At 40.1% G+C, this 18,374-nt stretch overlaps 1 protein-coding gene across 1 annotated transcript; it reads right to left on the minus strand.

Annotated features, from left to right (window-relative positions):
* Positions 1–72: 72 nt before the first annotated feature.
* On the minus strand, positions 73–13,115 carry LOC105918005 (phosphomannomutase 1). The gene is made up of 8 exons (XM_012852973.3): positions 12,711–13,115; positions 11,931–12,048; positions 9,924–10,000; positions 9,582–9,673; positions 9,307–9,406; positions 7,316–7,391; positions 4,211–4,326; positions 73–2,101 (listed from the first exon to the last, which is right to left on the minus strand). Exons 1-8 carry the CDS (start codon positions 12,792–12,794, stop codon positions 1,904–1,906), a joined length of 861 nt encoding a protein of 286 aa, XP_012708427.2. The 5' UTR covers positions 12,795–13,115; the 3' UTR covers positions 73–1,903.
* Positions 13,116–18,374: the final 5,259 nt, after the last annotated feature.

An 18,374-nucleotide genomic window follows, 5' to 3' on the forward strand; every position in this document is an offset into this window, starting at 1 on the left:
TTGGCTTTTGAAACAGACTGGGGAAAACAACCTGGGATAAAGGGTAAAAATAAACACCAAATAGTAGCAAACTTTTCAAAAGGGATTTATTACATTATGTAGCTTGTTTTTCTCCACGAGAGGCTGAATAACGAACAGGATCAACCTTACAGTCGCCTCCACAGACACATTATAATTTGAAGTCCACTGTAGCCCCTCAGGTTGAAGGAGTGTGTATGGTCAGTTTTCCTTATGAGGGCGGTCTGTTCCCAAACCATAAACCATCAATTCTGCATCTCCTAAAAGAACTTAAAACACTGGTGGAAAAGAGCGTACATTTCATAAAATGCTGTCAAGCTCAGAAATTTGGTTTCAAACAAGCACTTTGGAAACTTTATATGATTGACATCTCTTTTGCTGCAAAGCTTAGCAGTCTTTTTTAAAAAAATAATTACTGATGATCATCAAATATGCAGATAAAGATTGATCAAATAGTGATACGATCCACAGTAGATCAAATCACTGGTTCAGATGAATTCCCCCATTGAGCTATCAATCATTTTTTTAAACATCCGGTACTGTGCAAAAGTCCAACAACACTTACTATTTCATCAGCTATTTCCCTAATTGAGAGATTTTTGGAATTTGTTTAAATGGTCTTATGCTATATTTGCTTTCAGCATCTTTAGGCACTTTTTAGTCTGGCTTCCTATCTATTCCAGTTGTTCTGTTGAATTCGTGCAAAATGCCAAATATTATACAGAACTGATATTTTCTGCTTAGTATACCGGGTTGTCTTTGGAATGTCTTAACTTTCACTCTTCTTAACAAATTCAGGACCATTTTAAAAGATTGCAATAAAGTCAGGCTGCTATGACACGTAATGCAGTACGGCGACAAATGGAGTGTCTCAGGACCTTTTTGGACGGTATTCTAAAAGGTCAAAATTCACATCTTTTGAAGAGCGGTGTCTGTTGAGAGGCAAATAGCAGAAAGTATCTTACCTGGCTGCAGTAGATAATTCTCTTAAAGTCTTTGCTCTGATGAGAGAGGTTGGATTTCTAGCTAATGTTTATCGAAACGTAGACAGGGACTTTAGCATTAGATAGCCATTGAAATCAAATTTGCACTCAGACCACGTTAGTCTGCAAACTGTAACAATGACCTTTCAAATTGAAATATCTGTTTAACCAAAGCAATGGGGACTTAGGTTCAAGTGAATAACGTTTCTTTTTTTTTTCATTGTTACACAGTGAAATTTTCATCTTATCAACTGCAGGTAAGATACTGACTCTTCACAATCACACAACAAAACTCCAGTTTAAACCGACCCTTCCTTTTATATCTGCAAAGCGTTACCTTGATTGCATTTAAAGACCCGCAGCAAGCACAAAAATCATTCTTCATAACTTTTTCACGACCTTCGAGAAGTTAATGTAAATATTTGACCCAAGAAAGTTAAACGGTTAACACACTGAGACAGATCTGGTTTAAAAATTAAAGCACCTGGAATGTTACGTCCCTTTGGTACATCCTGAACTTTGACTGTGGAGAGATCCTTGTTTTCAACGGGTTCATCACATTTTTCTGACCTGACAAATACAAACAAATCATGGTTCCACTCCTCTCCCTTACTGCAGTGGCTTTGTCAACAACCAGAGGAATAAAGGGATCCCCACATTAGTGCAAAATATCGCTTCATACCCAAAGTAATCTGGAAGATGAACATTCCTGTTATTTGGGAGTAAATTTCAAGGTGACAACATCACAGCAGTCAAACACATTTTCTGGCACAGTTGTTAAAATGGCAACAATCCACACTCCCTCATCCGTTGTCCATTCCTTTAAATAAAAATAACCCTCCGCCTTTCAATCATATATTAAACTATTGTTATTAACAAGGAGAGATCAGTAGTGGTGCCATTCAGCAGTTCATTAAAAGCCTGCGATCAATATTCCTGTTGCCATCCAGTTCAGAGGGGCTTTTGGCTGAAGGCAACGCGATGAGAGGCGGCGAAGCGTCCAGGAAAAGTTCTCGGCAGAGCCGGGCCGTGTGCTCGGGAGAGTAGACGGTGAAACCGATGGTCCTCGGGTCATTGAAGATTTCGTAGTCGTTTCCTCCCTGGAAACAGGAGCACAAGTCGTCATGAACGTCTGAGCGGAGCTGACAGCCACAGCAAATCAGGCATCCAAGAACACATTAGGGCTTTATTCTCTGTCGGAGCTCGTTCCCCTCGCCATGTTCATCCTCTCATAAGATCGGCGTGACAAAAAAAGAGAAGCTCTCTGTTTACTCTGTTCTGCAGAAGTATTCATTCTTCTTCAACCATTTCATAGTTAACATTACAACTATAGACTTCTGTGTATGTTATCTGGATTCTGTGTGATAGATTTGAAGAAACTAAGGCCTAACTGCAAAATTAAATAAAAAGTAATTATAAAATTAATTATAACTTATTTCTTTTTACAAAGATTTGAAAGATTTGGTGCACAATTGTATTCAGCCTCCTTTACTCTTATGCCCCAAAATCCAAAATGAGACAAAAGCTATGTTGTATTAAAAAAAAAAAAAAAAAAAAAAGAACGAGCAAAGATTCTCTAGATGCCATGCCGGTACAGACACACCCTTAAACACTTTCAGCTGTAAGTGGAGAGACTGATGGTTATCAAGAGGTGATTTAAGAGGGGGGTGATTTAGGAACACATGTTAAACCTTTCAGGTTTTTATCACCAACGCATCTTTCAAAACCACGTCTCCTTTCATTAAAATTCACAATCATGTTCTATTTTCTGTTTTTCTATCACACAAAATCCCAGTGAAATGACTGATGCGACAAACAGCGACTACCCTTGGACGGCTTTGCATACTTTCCTAAACTAACAGCAGAACTGCGACTGAGGATTTGACTGTCAGTGCAGAGGTCCAAGTGAAGGCAGGAACCCCCTCCAGAGACACTGGGATCAGATTGCACAAATGCTGCTGCATTCCTTCAGCAGGATGACATGAATGTGCCTCCAACCAGATTCAAGAGCTGCCTCAACATATGGCATGACTCCCACCTCCTGGGGCCATCACACGCCAGTCATGCTGAAGCAGAGATAAGACATCAAATCACCTGAAAGCCAGAGACCCCTTCTGCAGCCTCCAGCTATTCATGGGTTCGTGTAGCTTAAAGGGCGGAGGAAGGTCTACGTGAGGTTTTAAGATACTAACGAATAATGAACTTTGTAGACCCAACAGTGGTCCATGCAACCAGGAATAAAAGTGTGTATATATAAACAAAGATGTGCCCAAATGAGTTACACGAGGACATGCACCCATATCCAGGCAACTCATGCAAACGAAAGCTTAAACTACTAAAACGTACAGGTTTACCTGTGAGAGTATCAACTATTTTCTGACGCAAATGTGAACCTGCTAGTTGAGATTTTAGCTGTTGGCCACAATTAAATGCACAAATGTGTGTCCTTCTAGCAGCACTGACCACTTGTCTCTGAAATTCCTCTTTTTTTGTTGCTTCTGTCTCTTTAAGGCCACTTTTCTTTGTAACCTCATTTCCAAGTGGTCCTTAAAAATAGTTCTCCAGAGTTAGTTTCTAAAGTCATGCATATCTCTCAAAACAGGAAACATGTTGCCATGTGTGCTTCTGCTGTTTCCTCTTCCTTCATTAATTTGGTCTTCATTTATACTTATTGCACCTTTTACTACTTAGGCAAAGTATACATGGTACAAAGTATTCAGTGAAGGCTCTCCAGTTAAATTTGGACATTACAAACTTTTAAATGCATGTTTCCCGTAATGCACTTTTTAGGAGATTAAACCCGTATCAAGTTAATTTAGTGCTAATGTGGTTCTGCAGAAAAGGTTCTGCAGTCTCCACCGTCAAGAAAACGGAGGAGACGTCATTGGTGGGTGAATTAAGTGAAACGATCGTTATCCTGTAACTCTAAGCCTCGTCTGCTGTGATCGGACATCTTACTTTTTAAAATGAGATGCGCTAAAACATTTGTAACGGTGGTGAAATAGAAATACGCTTTTTGGGAATGAAGGAAAGTTTGGACCAAAACTGAAGCATTTCAGGCAGTGCGAGATAAGTGAAAGAGGGATTCCCCTTTTATTTTGCTTTCTCGCTAGTTGCAACATCGCAAAAACAATGTTAAAAACACTTTCATGAGATATCCCAGAACCACAGACATGAAATGCTGATGTGAGTAAACAGAATGATCTTACGTCTGAGGTCTCATTGCCAAAGAAGTAGATGGCGTCCAGGCCTTCGTTCTCCAGCACATCTAAGCACAGCCTCTTGTCCCAGCCCTCAGGGAAAACATCGAAACTGATGAGACCGCCTGAAAGGAGACAATTATCAACACAACTTTCAAAAATGTCTTGGTTTGATCATGACATGACGTTAATGGCTCCAGGTCAATTGAAATTATACCCACTGTTCATATAAAAGCATTTGTTCCTACTTGCATTTCTACTACTACTGCTGCATACAAAGTTATTTTGTAGTTAACAAGGTGCACGAAGAGCAAAAATCATAGATTATTTAACTGAACCTTGAGTAACCTTTATATTGAAATATGTTCTAATTGATTGTGCTTCTGATCCCAGTTTGCTCCAACTGACTGATGACCCACAGTCACTCCAAGTGATTATTTATTGGAGTCATTTAACAGTTTAGAGTTATATGACAGTCATATAGAGTTTTCTTATGTATAGTTTAGCAAACATTACTTTGAATTTTGAAATACTTTGAAGCAGGTAACAAAACAGATACGGACGGTCCCAAGACATCTAATGGCAGGCGTCTCCTTCTCACACCGGAAATGGTCAGAGACGACGCGACCAAAACTAAAAATGTACAAAATAAAAAATATTTGGCACTAGACAATTTTTTTTTTTTTTAGTTTTTAAAATATAAATGTGAATTTATATGATGTAGCATTTCATATACAATGAAATCCAGAATCCAGAATTATTCATACTCCAGACAGACATAGATTTTATATTATTTCCATTAAAACAGGAATGTTTCTGTTAGGAAATCTGATAGCCAGGCATCTCTCAAAAGACAACAAAACACTGTAAGATAGACACATTTTAGAAACTTTTTTGGGCTACATCTAAACAAAACTTGTCATGTCAAAAAATGTCTGGATATCCTTCTCCATGATAAGGACAAAAATCTTGAGTGGTGTTACAGATATCTAAGGCTTCTCGTAATTGTTAACTAGCTTTTTACAGCTTTACTCCGGTATGTTAAAGATTTTCACTTTTGCTTAAATGGTTGGGGTCACTTCAAGATGTCCTCATTATTGTAACAAAAAGCACAATTTTCTTCAGTTAAAATAACATGAAATTAATGAGAAATAAAGTCTAGACACTGTCAATGTGGTATGCTGTCTGTAATGTAGTCACCCATTCCCAACCCCATTGAACTGATGTGGGAGCAGCTTGACCTCACGTTGCCTAAGAAGTGCCTATCAAGCCAAACCAAGCTGTGGGAGGAGCTTCAGGAAGCATGGGGGGGGGGGGGGGGTATTCTTTGACAAAAGCAAAATTTGAAGGACGTTATTAATTCAAATACAGTAAATTATTTCTAACTTTCAGTGTCTTGACTATATTTTCTATCCATTTTACAACTCTCTTGGTTAATAAAATGTGATTAAAAAAAAACAAAAAAACATGACGTTTTGGTAAAAAGCTCCAAATGTGGTCAAATTAAGATTTCTTTAAATCTTCATCTGCCAGAAAGATGACTAATGGTGGCCCTAATTGTATGAAATATACTGTATATAGGCTTTGTTTTTATGTCTGAATTTGGGTTTCTCGTCTAAGGCGGGTAGGGTGGGATATGAGGTTGTCTCAAGAAAGTATATTCAATAAAAATATTCCTGAGCTAAAAAATAAAAAAGATTTAAAGTTTGATCACATCCAGTTTGCTAAGGTGTGAATAAGTTGACAGAGTCAAAATAAAACTTTAACTTTTACCAATCGACAGCGTGGGATCTTTCTGCCTGAGAGAAAATTATAATGTGAAGTGTGAAAAAACCCCCAACAACAACAACCGCTGGGTTTTTTTTTTTTTTTACCAAGATTGAACATATTCTTTAATCCAAACCAGAATAGGCAACATGACACCCTGGCTCAGCGTGACACCTTGGCTCTGGAGCTCATCAATCAGACGTGGATTTCTGTCTCACGGTAAACCGAAGCAATCCGTCTCTGAGCTCCAACTCACATGAACCTTCATGCGGTGAAATATGGGCAGAGGAAAAAACCAGACAAACAGAAATCTGCCCGGTGGCCTTTTGCAGACATTCTTCTCTCTGACTTAAATCACTTTCGCTGTCTTGCCTCCGGGAACCGGCCAATCAGGAGGCCCTGTCCTCACACACCCTCCTCAGGCCTTTGTCACAAACACCGTCCAACCCAGAAGACAAACAACCCAGAGACTCGGTCCCAACTTTTAACCAACCCCACATCCATAAGCCTGAGTGCTTTACTCTTTTGAAATTGCCACAATACGCCAAGTGCTCAGTTTACAGCAGCAACATGTTTTAATCTTGGCTGCAGCTGCATTATTTAATACCAAATCCCCTAACTGGAGAAACGGACACCTGAATGCAGTGATTAGCACTCGGTGTCCTCTCAGCGCAGACTGGGCAGTGTCAGGTTATATAACACCAATCACAGGGAACACTCATATCAGCTGACGAGGGCAGCCGTGCCTTCCTCAGATAAACCTTAGGGGAAGGCAAACAAATAAATGTTGCAGACCCATCAAAGGCATTTTCGCAGCGTTAAGAGTCAACACCGTAAAGGTTTAGGCCGCAGGGAGGGCATGAAATCCCGACAGCGAGGCTTTCGAGGAAGCTGAGTAAGGTCGGACGGGTTTGTGTGAGGCATGAACAGCTGACATCAGTAGAGTGGCGCGGCACGTAAGCAAACATCGAGCACCTCCTGCTGCTTGCTGTGTTGTCGAAGGGGCAAGATGGAACACCGTGTGTCTAATAGTTAACCCGCAGGTCCAGCACAAAGGTTCAGGATGAAGCAAAGGTGGTGGGGGGTGGGGGTGCAGAGGGGTCTCTGTTTTTATCAACAGATAAGAAGCAGCAGGCAGACAGAGATGCTGTAAAGCCGGCTTGGCACTAAGCTGCAGAGTCGTAAACAAAAGGTTAATGAGCTTGTTTTTCCTGCCGACCAAAAACAAGATGCTCTACCTGCTTATGATTCCTTTCTGTTTTCCTTTTGCCTATCTGAAGATGATCTGAAGCTATGTTGTGTGAACAGGCCTGTGTGTGTGTGTGTGTGTGGTTTTTTTCCTCTCACCTTTAGTGAAGCGCAGCCCCTTCCCAGCAAACTCCTTTTTCAGGGCAGCAACAAATTTCTCCCGGATCTTCTCCTTCTGTTAAACAAGAGACAAGCCAGTGAGCTTTTCAAGATTCAACCAAGAGCATACCACCCCCCCTCCCCTCTGAGCCAAACAGCCACTGTGGCTTGCTTTTGCCCTTGGCCCCCTTTACTCTGATACCCTTTAATAGGCTTCAGAGATGACCTGATTAGTAAACCTAATCCGCCCATGTGTAATTTAGTCTCAGTGTAAACACAGCGCCGCTGTGAAGGCCTCATAGGTTTGTTGGAGGACATTAGAGAAAAAAGGACCACTGCAGGCAGGTCAGGGGGAAACTTGTGGGGGGAAGTTTAAAGCAGGGTTTGGTTATAAAGGAGCATCTCATGGAGCAATGTTCAATTCATGATCCAGAAACAGTTTGGCACACCTGCACACCCACCAGAACATGGCCGTCCACCAAATCTGACAGGCCGGGTAAGGAGAGAATAACTGAGAGAAGCAGCCAGTGGGCTCATGGGGACTCTGGAGGAGCTGCTGAGATCCAAAATGAAACTTTTGCCAACGTGCAAAGTGTGGCAGAAAAGTAACCACTGAACATAACCCTGAACACACCATCCCCAATGAGGTGATGGCAGCATCATGCTGTGCAGATGCTTTTCTCCAGCAGGGAGAAGAAAAAAGGTTAAAAAGTATGAAGAGTTTTTGCAAAGCATTGTTCCTGCAGGTATTTTTATTGAGTATAAATTACAACATCATAGAGAGCCGAACTTATATACAAAACGTAAAAAGAGCGACTGTTTATACTTTTGCCTAAAAAAGGATAACGGTCTTTTATTTCTTTATCCTCAATGGAAATGTCCAAAACTCAAAACCAGAATTATTCGGTGTTGGTTCTGTTATATAGCGATAGTTTTAACATTGTGTAGAGTAACATTTTTAATTAAAATCCAACTTCATTTTAATTTAAGCATTTTTCAGTCAAACAAACTCAGGTTCAGTTGCATGAACTTAGTGCCAGTAAGCTCATACCTGATGACAACTTTCCTACCTAAGTGAGGCCACTGATTGAACCCACTCTCCACTTTATCCACCTTAAATGAGCAAAGTGGTTTTCTTTTTTGCACGGTAAAGGTTTATCGCGCTGGGGTGGAGACGTTAATCTGCTGCCTTCTGTGACAGTGACAGGGCTCCTGAGTGCTGTTTCTTCCACAGGAGCGTTTCTGTTTTTAATCGAGCGCCGCCCGAGGGGAGCTCCTTTTAGACCATCGTTTCCCTGGCCTGTTGCCAATTAGCCTAATTAGTCATGACTTGTTCCTCCAGTTTTTCTCCTTTGGCTACAATACAGATTTTATTTCTGTAGTGAAACTTGTTGAAACAATATAAGTAAATAATTACCCACAAGATGAGTGTTAATGCAGCAGTTAAACTCTGATGGAGCAGAAAAGTCTAACTGTCCCTTTTAAACCTTTACGGATTAAAGCCCCAGTGTAAATGAATAAAATCTCCTCCATTCAGTTTAATTGTAGTGAGTCTGCATTTCTCTAAAAAAATAGAGGAAGATTCATGTCTGTGAATGTGATCACGTAGCTGAACGGTTAAACTTCTCCTCTGCTGATCTTCACTTCCTTTATTTTGCCAGGCTCTGTCAGCCACCAGTGGAGAGTCTGTTAGATTGTCTTGACAGATCAATGTTTGACCTTTTCTTTGTCTTTTTAACGAGATCACGTCTTAGAAAAAAAAGAACAAAAAAACAACAACAGAGAAACCTTTTTGGCCCCTTAGTTAAAATAAAACTGGATTGACAGATAACTGCTGGCTTTGTTCCAGCTTATCTGCCTTCAGATTGAATTGTTCACTTAAAAACTTGCAGTGGTGTTTTTGTAAGTTTTTGATACATATTCTTCCAGGTACAAAAGTCCTAAGGACAAATGGGTATATTTAAAGTAAAATACCAATGAAAAGCATTTACCTTGTCGATCTCAGAGAACTCGATTCTCTCCTCCAGGGTGCAGCTGCGACCGATGGGCGAAATGTTAATCATTCCGTTCCTGAACTCGATAAAAGTGCCCCTGCCGGGAGAAAAAGTCACCTGATTAAAAACTATCCCATTGTATCATAAAGACTTTTAAGTTTGACATTGCTCTCAATTGTTGTGTTGGGTCAGTGTAGAGGAGTAAAACCCTTTATTAGACAAAGACAGCAGGTTAGAGTCACAGGTTTGTGTGACTTTGTCGTTGGACGCACCTTTTCTTCGGCAGTTTAATGAGCCCCATGTATCGGAGGCAGAAGTTAATCAGGTCCTGCAGCAGCTCCTCTCCCAGATGGTTCTGGATCGCCTGCAGGAGCAAAACGCATTTAAGAGACAGTCTGACAGTATAAATGAAGGGTAATACAACTTTCAACTTTTTACCTAGTAAGTAAAAATCTATCTTTTGTAAGGCATTTAACATTGGCGCAAAATGTTTACTTTCCAGCGTAACGAAGTGTGGATCTGACGTATTTTGGGTTCTCTGTTTTCCAGCTTTCAGGCGCGTGTTCACAACAGTCATGCGGTCAGGTATTCACACAAAATATAAATTCACTTACATGCTTTGACAGGAGTTTCCCGTCTTTGTATTGAACGGTCCCATTTTCAGCAAACACGTAATCAAACTTATGTATCACTGGAAGAGAGAAAATACACAAGATAAATCTAAACATAACTCAATTCAAACAAGTTTGTTTTCATGAGGATAACAAGAAGAGCCCACATAACTGTGAGACAAGAGTGGCTGGGAGAGACAAGTTTTAATCAGTCCGATCTTTCTTCTCGCATTGATCTTACTCAACAACTGCTTGTTTTAAATTTGGAACTGATTTAATCACTGTACCTCAAAAAAAAAAAAAAAAACAATCTGTAACAAATGCTGTTGGGTAACACTTTAAAACGGTAATTTATTCATCTAGGCTCCAAGCAGCAAGGTGATAATAACAACCAAACTAAGGTTTTGTTATCACAAATCCCAAGTAACAAAGTGGGAACAGCTTAGATAAACAATACCACAATGGAAGCTTTACAGGCTTTGGACCAACATTTGCCACCAAAAAAACTGGATTTCTAGGTAGAACTTGACTTAGATTAGCAAACATTCCTAAACCACCTTAATGTTTGCACTGGAATCACGTCTTTTTGGCAGGAGCCTTGGGGTTAAACCGGCTTGACTGCAGTCTGAACTGGCAGCAAACAACAGCCGCGATCATTATCAACGCAAAACATTGCACTGATATTTTTAGCTATCAGCATTTTAAATATATATCCTGATGCGCCGCTGGTGAGTCAACACGGACGGACAACATCAGCTGCGGCCGAGCTACAGGAAACGCTTCACCTTTAACACATTTGGACGCGAAGCCACATTGCGTTCTACTTGGCACAGTACATCTGCATTCCTGATGTAGGCTAATATTTACCGATAGACAAGCCATCAGCCCTCCGGCGCGGCCGTGTGTTCCCTGAGAGGTGGGGTCTGCACCAGCGTGACAGTGTGTTTGGGCAACAGCTCTAGCAGTCACAAGTTGAGGAAGTAAACCGAAATGAAGCACGTGGGATCAGATGGGTGACTCTGCATTTAGTACGAAAACTGTTTGGAAACGGGATTCTTAAGTGTAAAAATGACCAGTGAATATGAGCGGCTCTCTACAGAAATGGGGTTTAGACTGTGTTGTTGGGTTGCATTTGGAAAGGAAGCTACAACGTGGACGGACTGTATGGTCCTGCAGAGGATGGTGAGGGGAGCCGAAACACCAAACTGCTATACAGCTTTTTGCCTCAAGCTTTCAAAATGCTTGAATACCGTTAAGATTACAATCTTTCTCTTATACCCTATTTATCTACTCTGTGTTTTTGCATTTAACCTATAATATTTCACACTGATAAGCTGTCTTGTATATAGAGATGAACTGATTACTGGCCTAAAATCCTATAAAAACACACAGGATAACCAAAATAATAAACAATTTTATAAAAAGGTTTAGAAAATATATGGATTTCACTCAGTAACACATTTACACTATTAAAGAACACCAAGTGTTGTATCTATCTTTTATTAATGTGCAATACCATTTATTACAAGGCAGTTCATTTCTAATATACATGACTAAATACCACTGCTATGGATAATATTATTCACAACCACGACAACGATGTTCATATCATTTATGCAGTCGGCTTCAACTTTTGTTATAAAACTTTTTGCAATTTTAGATATTTTAACCCAAACCTGATAAATTTGATAAATGTGAGCCATTTTCCTTCAATGATCATGATGCATCATTACGTCCTTTGTTATGCTGTTAGTGATGCAATTAAATAGGAACAAATGTGTCTGTTCTGGTTGATTTATCTTTAATTCTGCCCCAATCTATCAAAAAGCACCGGGTTTCCAGGCCATTAGGTTTCACTGGCCTAAGTTTTATTCCCTAACTGCTCTTCGTATGCACCACCAACTCGTTTCCAGCTTGCAAAGTTGCACCGAGAGCCTTCAGGTGATGTTGGTGGAGCACTGAAACTTACATGTACCAAGCCTTTGTGGTTAAAACAGGAAGCTTGCTCACCATCATCCCCTTCCCCGAGCTGCTCCGCTATCTTGGGGTAGTCCGACCCTCCGACTATGCCGATCTTAACTTTCCTCCTCAGACTCTGAAAGAACTCGTCCAGCTTTGGGTCGATTTTCTGCAGAAGACAGCAACATCATGCACTTTGGGTTCTTTGTTCATATTTTCTGCTAACATCGGTTATCTGATAGGAGTTGTTGTTTCTACAGAGATACACACGTCTCACCGTGCACACTGGTGAAAAAAAGAGCAACATCTTAGCCATTAAAGTGTCATTACATAGTAATAACAAGACTGCTCTCATATTGGGACAGTTGGATTTGTCTAAGGCGTGCACTGTGCAGACACAAAAACACACACTCAGGAATTACCCTAGATAACCCCAGACATATAGCAGCTTGCGCTATAGTAACACTGACCAAATGTATGCATGCACACAATCTTTACAGACGCAATATTTGTCAACGGAAGTCATCAAAAACAAATATGCAGAGGAAATGTAAAATAATCAAAAGCCCAGGCGGTGCACCAAGTGACAGTTTCCACATCTGAAACACACCCCGGCACCCTGACACTCTGTTATCTGTAGCTGATGTGCAAAAAGAGCATAGAAATGTCTGCAGACAGATTATGAATGAGGACATGATGCCATGAGGACACAGTGTGCTCTCCTCGGAGTGGGAGGCAAATGATGCAGCGGAGGAGGAGGGAGCTGCTGTAAGAAGGCTCCTAATGACGAATAAACAGCAACAAAAGGCTGCTTGTTGGATGGGAGCTTACTTCTCTCGGTGGTGTCAGCGTGCCGTCCACGTCAAACAGACACAGGATGCTTCGGTCTGAAGAAAAGCTCTTTGATTTCTCCATTTCTAGCCAGCTCGCCCCGCTGTTTTTTCTCTCCCTTCCAGTCAACTTCTAAGTGGGAGGTTCAGCCTTCCGCTACAGGTCAAAAATTTCACATGAGGAGAAACTACATCTTGGTGTTCAGAAGTCCTCTAAAATGTAAACAAACAAACAAACAAACAAAAAGACTTGGAGTTGAAGTTTTAAAATAGCAGTTTTTCCTGTCCTCTGGTCCTCTTATCCGCCGTCCTGGTTCTGGTTCGGGTCTGTTTGGCTCGCTCGGTGTGACAGCAGCGTCCCGTCTTCAGCGTGCAGTACGTGCCTGCTGCCTTTGCTGCTGCACTCACTGTACGACAGCAGAGCCCATTCACAGGCAGAGGGTGGGGGGAGTGACGTCACGAGTGGGCGGGGCAACAAGCTGCCGACCTTTTCCCTGCAAGGATGCGTTAACAACAACAACAACAACAACATGTTATTATACAAATATTACATATTTTATATTATAATGACTGTATATGCTTTATATATATATATATATATATATATATATATATATATATATATATATATATATATATATATATATATATATATATATATATATATATATATATATATGAATTTTGTTTCTCACATCGCCGTGTAAATCCGCTGCTGTATTTCCTCTGTTTAATTTCAATAGTTCATTTTTTTAAAATGCTGTATTATCAATAACTGTGCAATATTTACTTTTTTTTCAATCTTTTTTTTGCCTTTGTGATAAGTTCGTTCTCTGTAGCTTTAAATTAGCTTGTTTTTCATTACTGATAGGGCATAACTCTGTCTATGTGTTTTTACTACTGTCACGCCCGAATTTCCCCATTGTGGGTTAATGAAGGTATCTCTTGTCTTATCTTATCTTATAAAGATAAGATTTATTACCGATTTATTACCGACAGTGATATATTTTAAGTGTATATTCTTTTGATTTGAATGACTAATGCTCAAAGCCAATCAAAATTACATAAAACCCATTAAAAGGCTTTAATGCAGAATTGTTATGGCCAGGTTATGTCAGTTACATGGAAATTGTTGACTTGACAGTTGTCCAGCACACAACAAAGTCATTCACATCCTCTATAATGAGTCTAAGCTATAATATGTCATTGCTAAAGAAGCTGTCTGCTGATAGAATCCTGTATTCAAACATGAAAGGAAAAAGTGCAAAATCAAGAAGGGATACCGGCAGCATTTAAGGTATTATGAAGCAAAGCCTTTTCAAGAGAATTTGTTTTCAAGTTAAAAAAACATTCATTGCAGCTGGGTGTCAGAAACTTCATGAGTCACAGCAAACAGGCTTAAATCAGAGGCAACTGGACTTTCGTCTAGTTCTTTCTGAAAATGTTTCAACACCTATCCAAGAGTCTTTGTCAATTCTGGTGGCTATCGCTTGGTGTAAGAGGAGTTCTTGGTCCCCTGAATGATGATGAGATGCTGATGTAATCTCTTTAGAACATGTTGGAGGACCGAGCTGTAAACACTGGGGAGTTGGACGCTCAATTCTCTCCCTCTGTTCAGTGATGGCTTTTCTCTGTTGACCAAGACGGCTTCTTTCCCATTTTGGGTAACCCAAGCTTGGAGTGATTTCCTGACGTGCTTGTGTTCTTTTTGTTTCTCATCTGTGGCAGAGGGAATGTTTTCAGCCCGGTAACTTAGACTTTTGACAACAGTGTGTGCTCCTGTGGGTGATGTCAATCAAAGTATAACTAAACAACAGCTACATAAACGCATGGCGCAGCACAGGAGGGCCAGCAGTCCACTTGCACCTCAAGAACAAAGGGCACTCTCTTGACGTCAATGATGTCCAAAGTTTGGACAGGGAGAACAGATGGTTTAAAAGAGGAGTGAAAGAAGCCATCTTGGTCAAAAGAGAAAAGCCAACAATAACAGAGGGGAGGATTGAGCTTCCAACTCCCCAGTGTTTACAGCTCGATCCTACAACATGTTCTAAAGAGATTACATCAGCATCTCATCATCATTCAGGTGACCAAGTACTCCTCTCACACCAAGCAATAGCTTCTAACAACCAGGACAGTGACGGGTGGGTCATTGATTAGCATCTGACTAAGAATGTGCCTAAGAGGATGGGCCTCCATGTCCTTAAAAACAGCAGCGCTCCAACCATAGGTTGCTCAAGGGCGAGCCACCAGAATTGACAAAGACTCCTGGATGGGTGTTGAAACGTTTTTAAAAAAAATGGAACGAAAGTCCGGTTGTCTCCGATTTGTTTGCTGTTGCGACGACCCGGATAACTGAGAATTTGCACATTCATGAGTCACAACGGTCACTTTCTTTGTGTCAAGCCACTCATGAATCCAAGACAATGTCAGAAGTATCATACCGTATGTGAGAAGAAGAAGGACAGGAGTGAGGTAAGAATAGCAAAATGCTTAGATTTATACCATGGCATCGCAGTTCTAGCCCTATGTTCAAGTCATTGTTCTTTTGGAAGGGGAACTCATGCTCCGATCTCAAGCTTTGCAGACTGCAATTGGCTTTCTGCCAGCATTGCCCAGTGTCACCAACTCTGAGCAGCTTTCCTGCTGTAGAAAAAATTCCCCACATGTAATATTTTTGAAAATTCTGCAGTGTCTGCAGAATTAGTTTGCAGTGTCTCCATTATCGCTTGTGGTCTTTTCAGATTTTCTTTTGAAGAAAGATTTGAAAACCACACATTCTTTTGTTTGGTGGTTAGTGGTTGTGATGCAAGTTTAAAAAGTTTAAAAGGTGCGTGAAAGTTTCTTTAAGTCTAGTATTTCCTCGTCACAGATCCTTTTTGCTGTTATTGCTCTTTGTTTCTGATCATCAAACACATTTTAAACACCAGACAAAGAACACCAGTGGAGTTTTAAAAAAAGCGCATTGCAAAGGAAGATTTTAAATCAACCTGGCGCTGTGCAGAAACATAATTGCTCAATATGTCTAAAAACAATAGCTATAAGTCACCGAGAATCTTTCCTACTTCTATGGAGGAACTTTGGGTTAATCTGACTCGAGTTGGGACATTGACAAGGCCGCTAAAAAACTCTCTTTTTTTTTTAACTATTCAGAGGTGGAGATGGCGTGCTTTCAGTCCTTTTCCTGTTGCTTATCTCATGATTTGCAGGTCTCTTCTCTGCTGTTGAACAATAAACTCTGACCTTAACAGAGGACAGTGCTTTAGACCATGGGTTCACAAACTTGTCAGCCTGCAACCCCCAAAATAACGGTGCCAAAGACTGGTGACCCCTTTTTGTGGGGTCACCCCTCTACCACCACCTTTTTTTCTTTTGGGGGGGGGGGGAGGAAAAAAATCCAAGAGCAAAATCTTATTTTTACAAGAAGTCTTACAAAACAGTGCAGCTTTCCCTTTGAATTAAAACAAGGAATGTGGGGCATCTTGTAAAGTTACATTGGCATCAGTTCACATAGAAGGAAATACTAAATATTTTTAGCACACCAGAATCAAATCACCTCGTGACCCCAAGACATGATACCAGGGGGGTCCTGACCCCCACGTTGGGAACTCCTGCTTTAGATGTTGTTCCAGGTTAAGCAGGTCAGCATGTTGGATTGCTTTAACTGTATTTTAGATTCTAAAGGAAGAATATTTATATTCTATTAATATTCTTCCATTTTTTTACGAAACCTCCAAAATATATTACCTGAATAGTTTAGTTTTACTGTTAATATGAGTTTGAATACAAAATGCTGTTACCCACCACTAGCCTGTAGTGACAGAGCTGAGCTGTCTGTGTCTCTACACTGACGCCTAGTGTTTCAAGCTTCAAATAGGTTTTCACGCTTCTTTTTTCCCTCTTCAGACAGAAACCCCCACTCTTTGTGACAGATTTCAAAATTGATATCTTACACCAATTTCTCAGGAATTCTTCCTCCCTTTAAGTTGTAATTTTTTTATTTTTTTATTGAGTGAAATACCTCAGCCATTGACATCAACTTCTCTAAAGGACTTCATTTTTATAGTCCAAATATGTTTTGTAACGTGTTTGCTTCTTTAAATTAACCAATTATTTTGGTTTAGCTCTCAATTTGTTCTTTGTAGCTGGGTCCATTAAATACATTTTAATCAACTGAATTACAAAGAAGCCCAGAATAAATATCTCACACTGCATTGATTGACTCAACAGCCCAGTTGCGTTGCTCTTATTAAAGTAATGTGTTTAAACGAGCTACATTGTGTATTTTCTGGCTATTTCAGCTGAGCATTTGTGCACTAGATTCACTTTTATCAAAATCTTTATTATGTTTCAGCTTATCACTTTTTTCAAGCTTTCGTACATCTCTAGTGGGTAAAAGAGCTGCGATAGGTTGGATCACTTTAGACTCCAATATTTCTTCCTCTCTTCTCAGCAGTGTTTGAGAGGAGATCCATGTTTGTTCTGATCTCTTCAACCTTTGCTCTTCTGTTGGATACATAAACATGGCAGGAATCAGAAACAAGTTGCATTTAAGTAATCAAACACAATGGACATGGTTATTGTTTGGCTCAATATTTCCTCCAATTCAGTTAATTTATATGGTGTCACGTCACAACGAATGTCATCCAATGACACGTTGAAAAACAAAAATTCATTCAGTCCAAACATATAGATTCCATGCCAGTTACATCCACTCCAGTAGATCCACAATGCAGTCAAGGTCAGTTTATCATTTAAACTGGTTAAAAAGTTTTCTGTCTAAGGAAACCCAGCAGATTCCATCGACTCATTGACTCGAAGCATTCACTCCTCCTGCATGTGGCCACAGTGGACTGCCACCTGCATAGTGTCATTGACTTTGCAGCAGTCCTTCTTATTGTTGAATAATAAACTCTGGCCTTCAGATGTTGTTCCAAGTTCTTCTGTCACCTCCTGGATCAGTAGTTGCTGCACTCTTGGAATAGTTTTGAGACATTTTCTGCACTGCTGTATGTTTTGTGGACAAAGACTCTCAGCATGGCCCTTTGCAAACGGATTAATGTTAGTTACTTTGTTTTTCATCTGTTTTTTAAAAGGACCAGACTGGTTTTACTCAGGTCATCTCTGTATAATGTTAAAATGTCTATGATGGTCTGAAACGTTTCAGTGTGTGAACTGTTTATGGGGGTTTATTTATTTATTTATTTTTACCAAATTGTCTTTATGTGCACTAAACTTAGATAAATGGTTAGAATTGTACTTTCTTAAATAAATATATACTTTTTTCTCAGTGGGTGGGATGTATTCAGGTTGTACTGACTGCAAACAAACTGCTTACCCAAGCTGGACATCACAAAATAATCAGTCCTGCTTTTAGCAGCTTAGTAGTGTAGAAAAGTATTTTACTTTATTTCTTAAGAAACTTCAAAATTACCATACGATCATTCAAGTTTAAGCTCAACATAAGTTTGTATTTCCAAGCGCTGTGTCACCACTGAGCTATAATACACTGGAGTGCTAATCACCGTCTGTTTGAACGAGTCGCTTTGAAGCCACCAGCCGCCATATTGGTACTCCCTATTTTCCCCAGTAACTAGGGAATATGTGCGCTATAGCATCGAATAACGAGGATTTTCTCATGTTCAGGGGAGGCTTAAGACTTTTAAAA

Source organism: Fundulus heteroclitus, chromosome 16 (assembly GCF_011125445.2).
Source record: "Fundulus heteroclitus isolate FHET01 chromosome 16, MU-UCD_Fhet_4.1, whole genome shotgun sequence".
NCBI classification, from domain to species: domain Eukaryota; kingdom Metazoa; phylum Chordata; class Actinopteri; order Cyprinodontiformes; family Fundulidae; genus Fundulus; species Fundulus heteroclitus.

What these genes read in the sequence shown, in the direction of transcription:
- LOC105918005 (XM_012852973.3), bottom strand. Translation starts at nt 12,794, where the DNA reads ATGGAGAAATCAAAGAGCTTTTCTTCAGACCGAAGCATCCTGTGTCTG. An exon ending in GGAAACTCCTGTCAAAGCAT is followed by an intron (nt 9,674 to 9,923) that starts GTAAGTGAATTT and finishes TTGCTCCTGCAG; the next exon opens with GCGATCCAGAACCATCTGGG. An exon ending in TTGGCAATGAGACCTCAGAC is followed by an intron (nt 2,102 to 4,210) that starts GTAAGATCATTC and finishes TCCTGTTTCCAG; the next exon opens with GGAGGAAACGACTACGAAAT.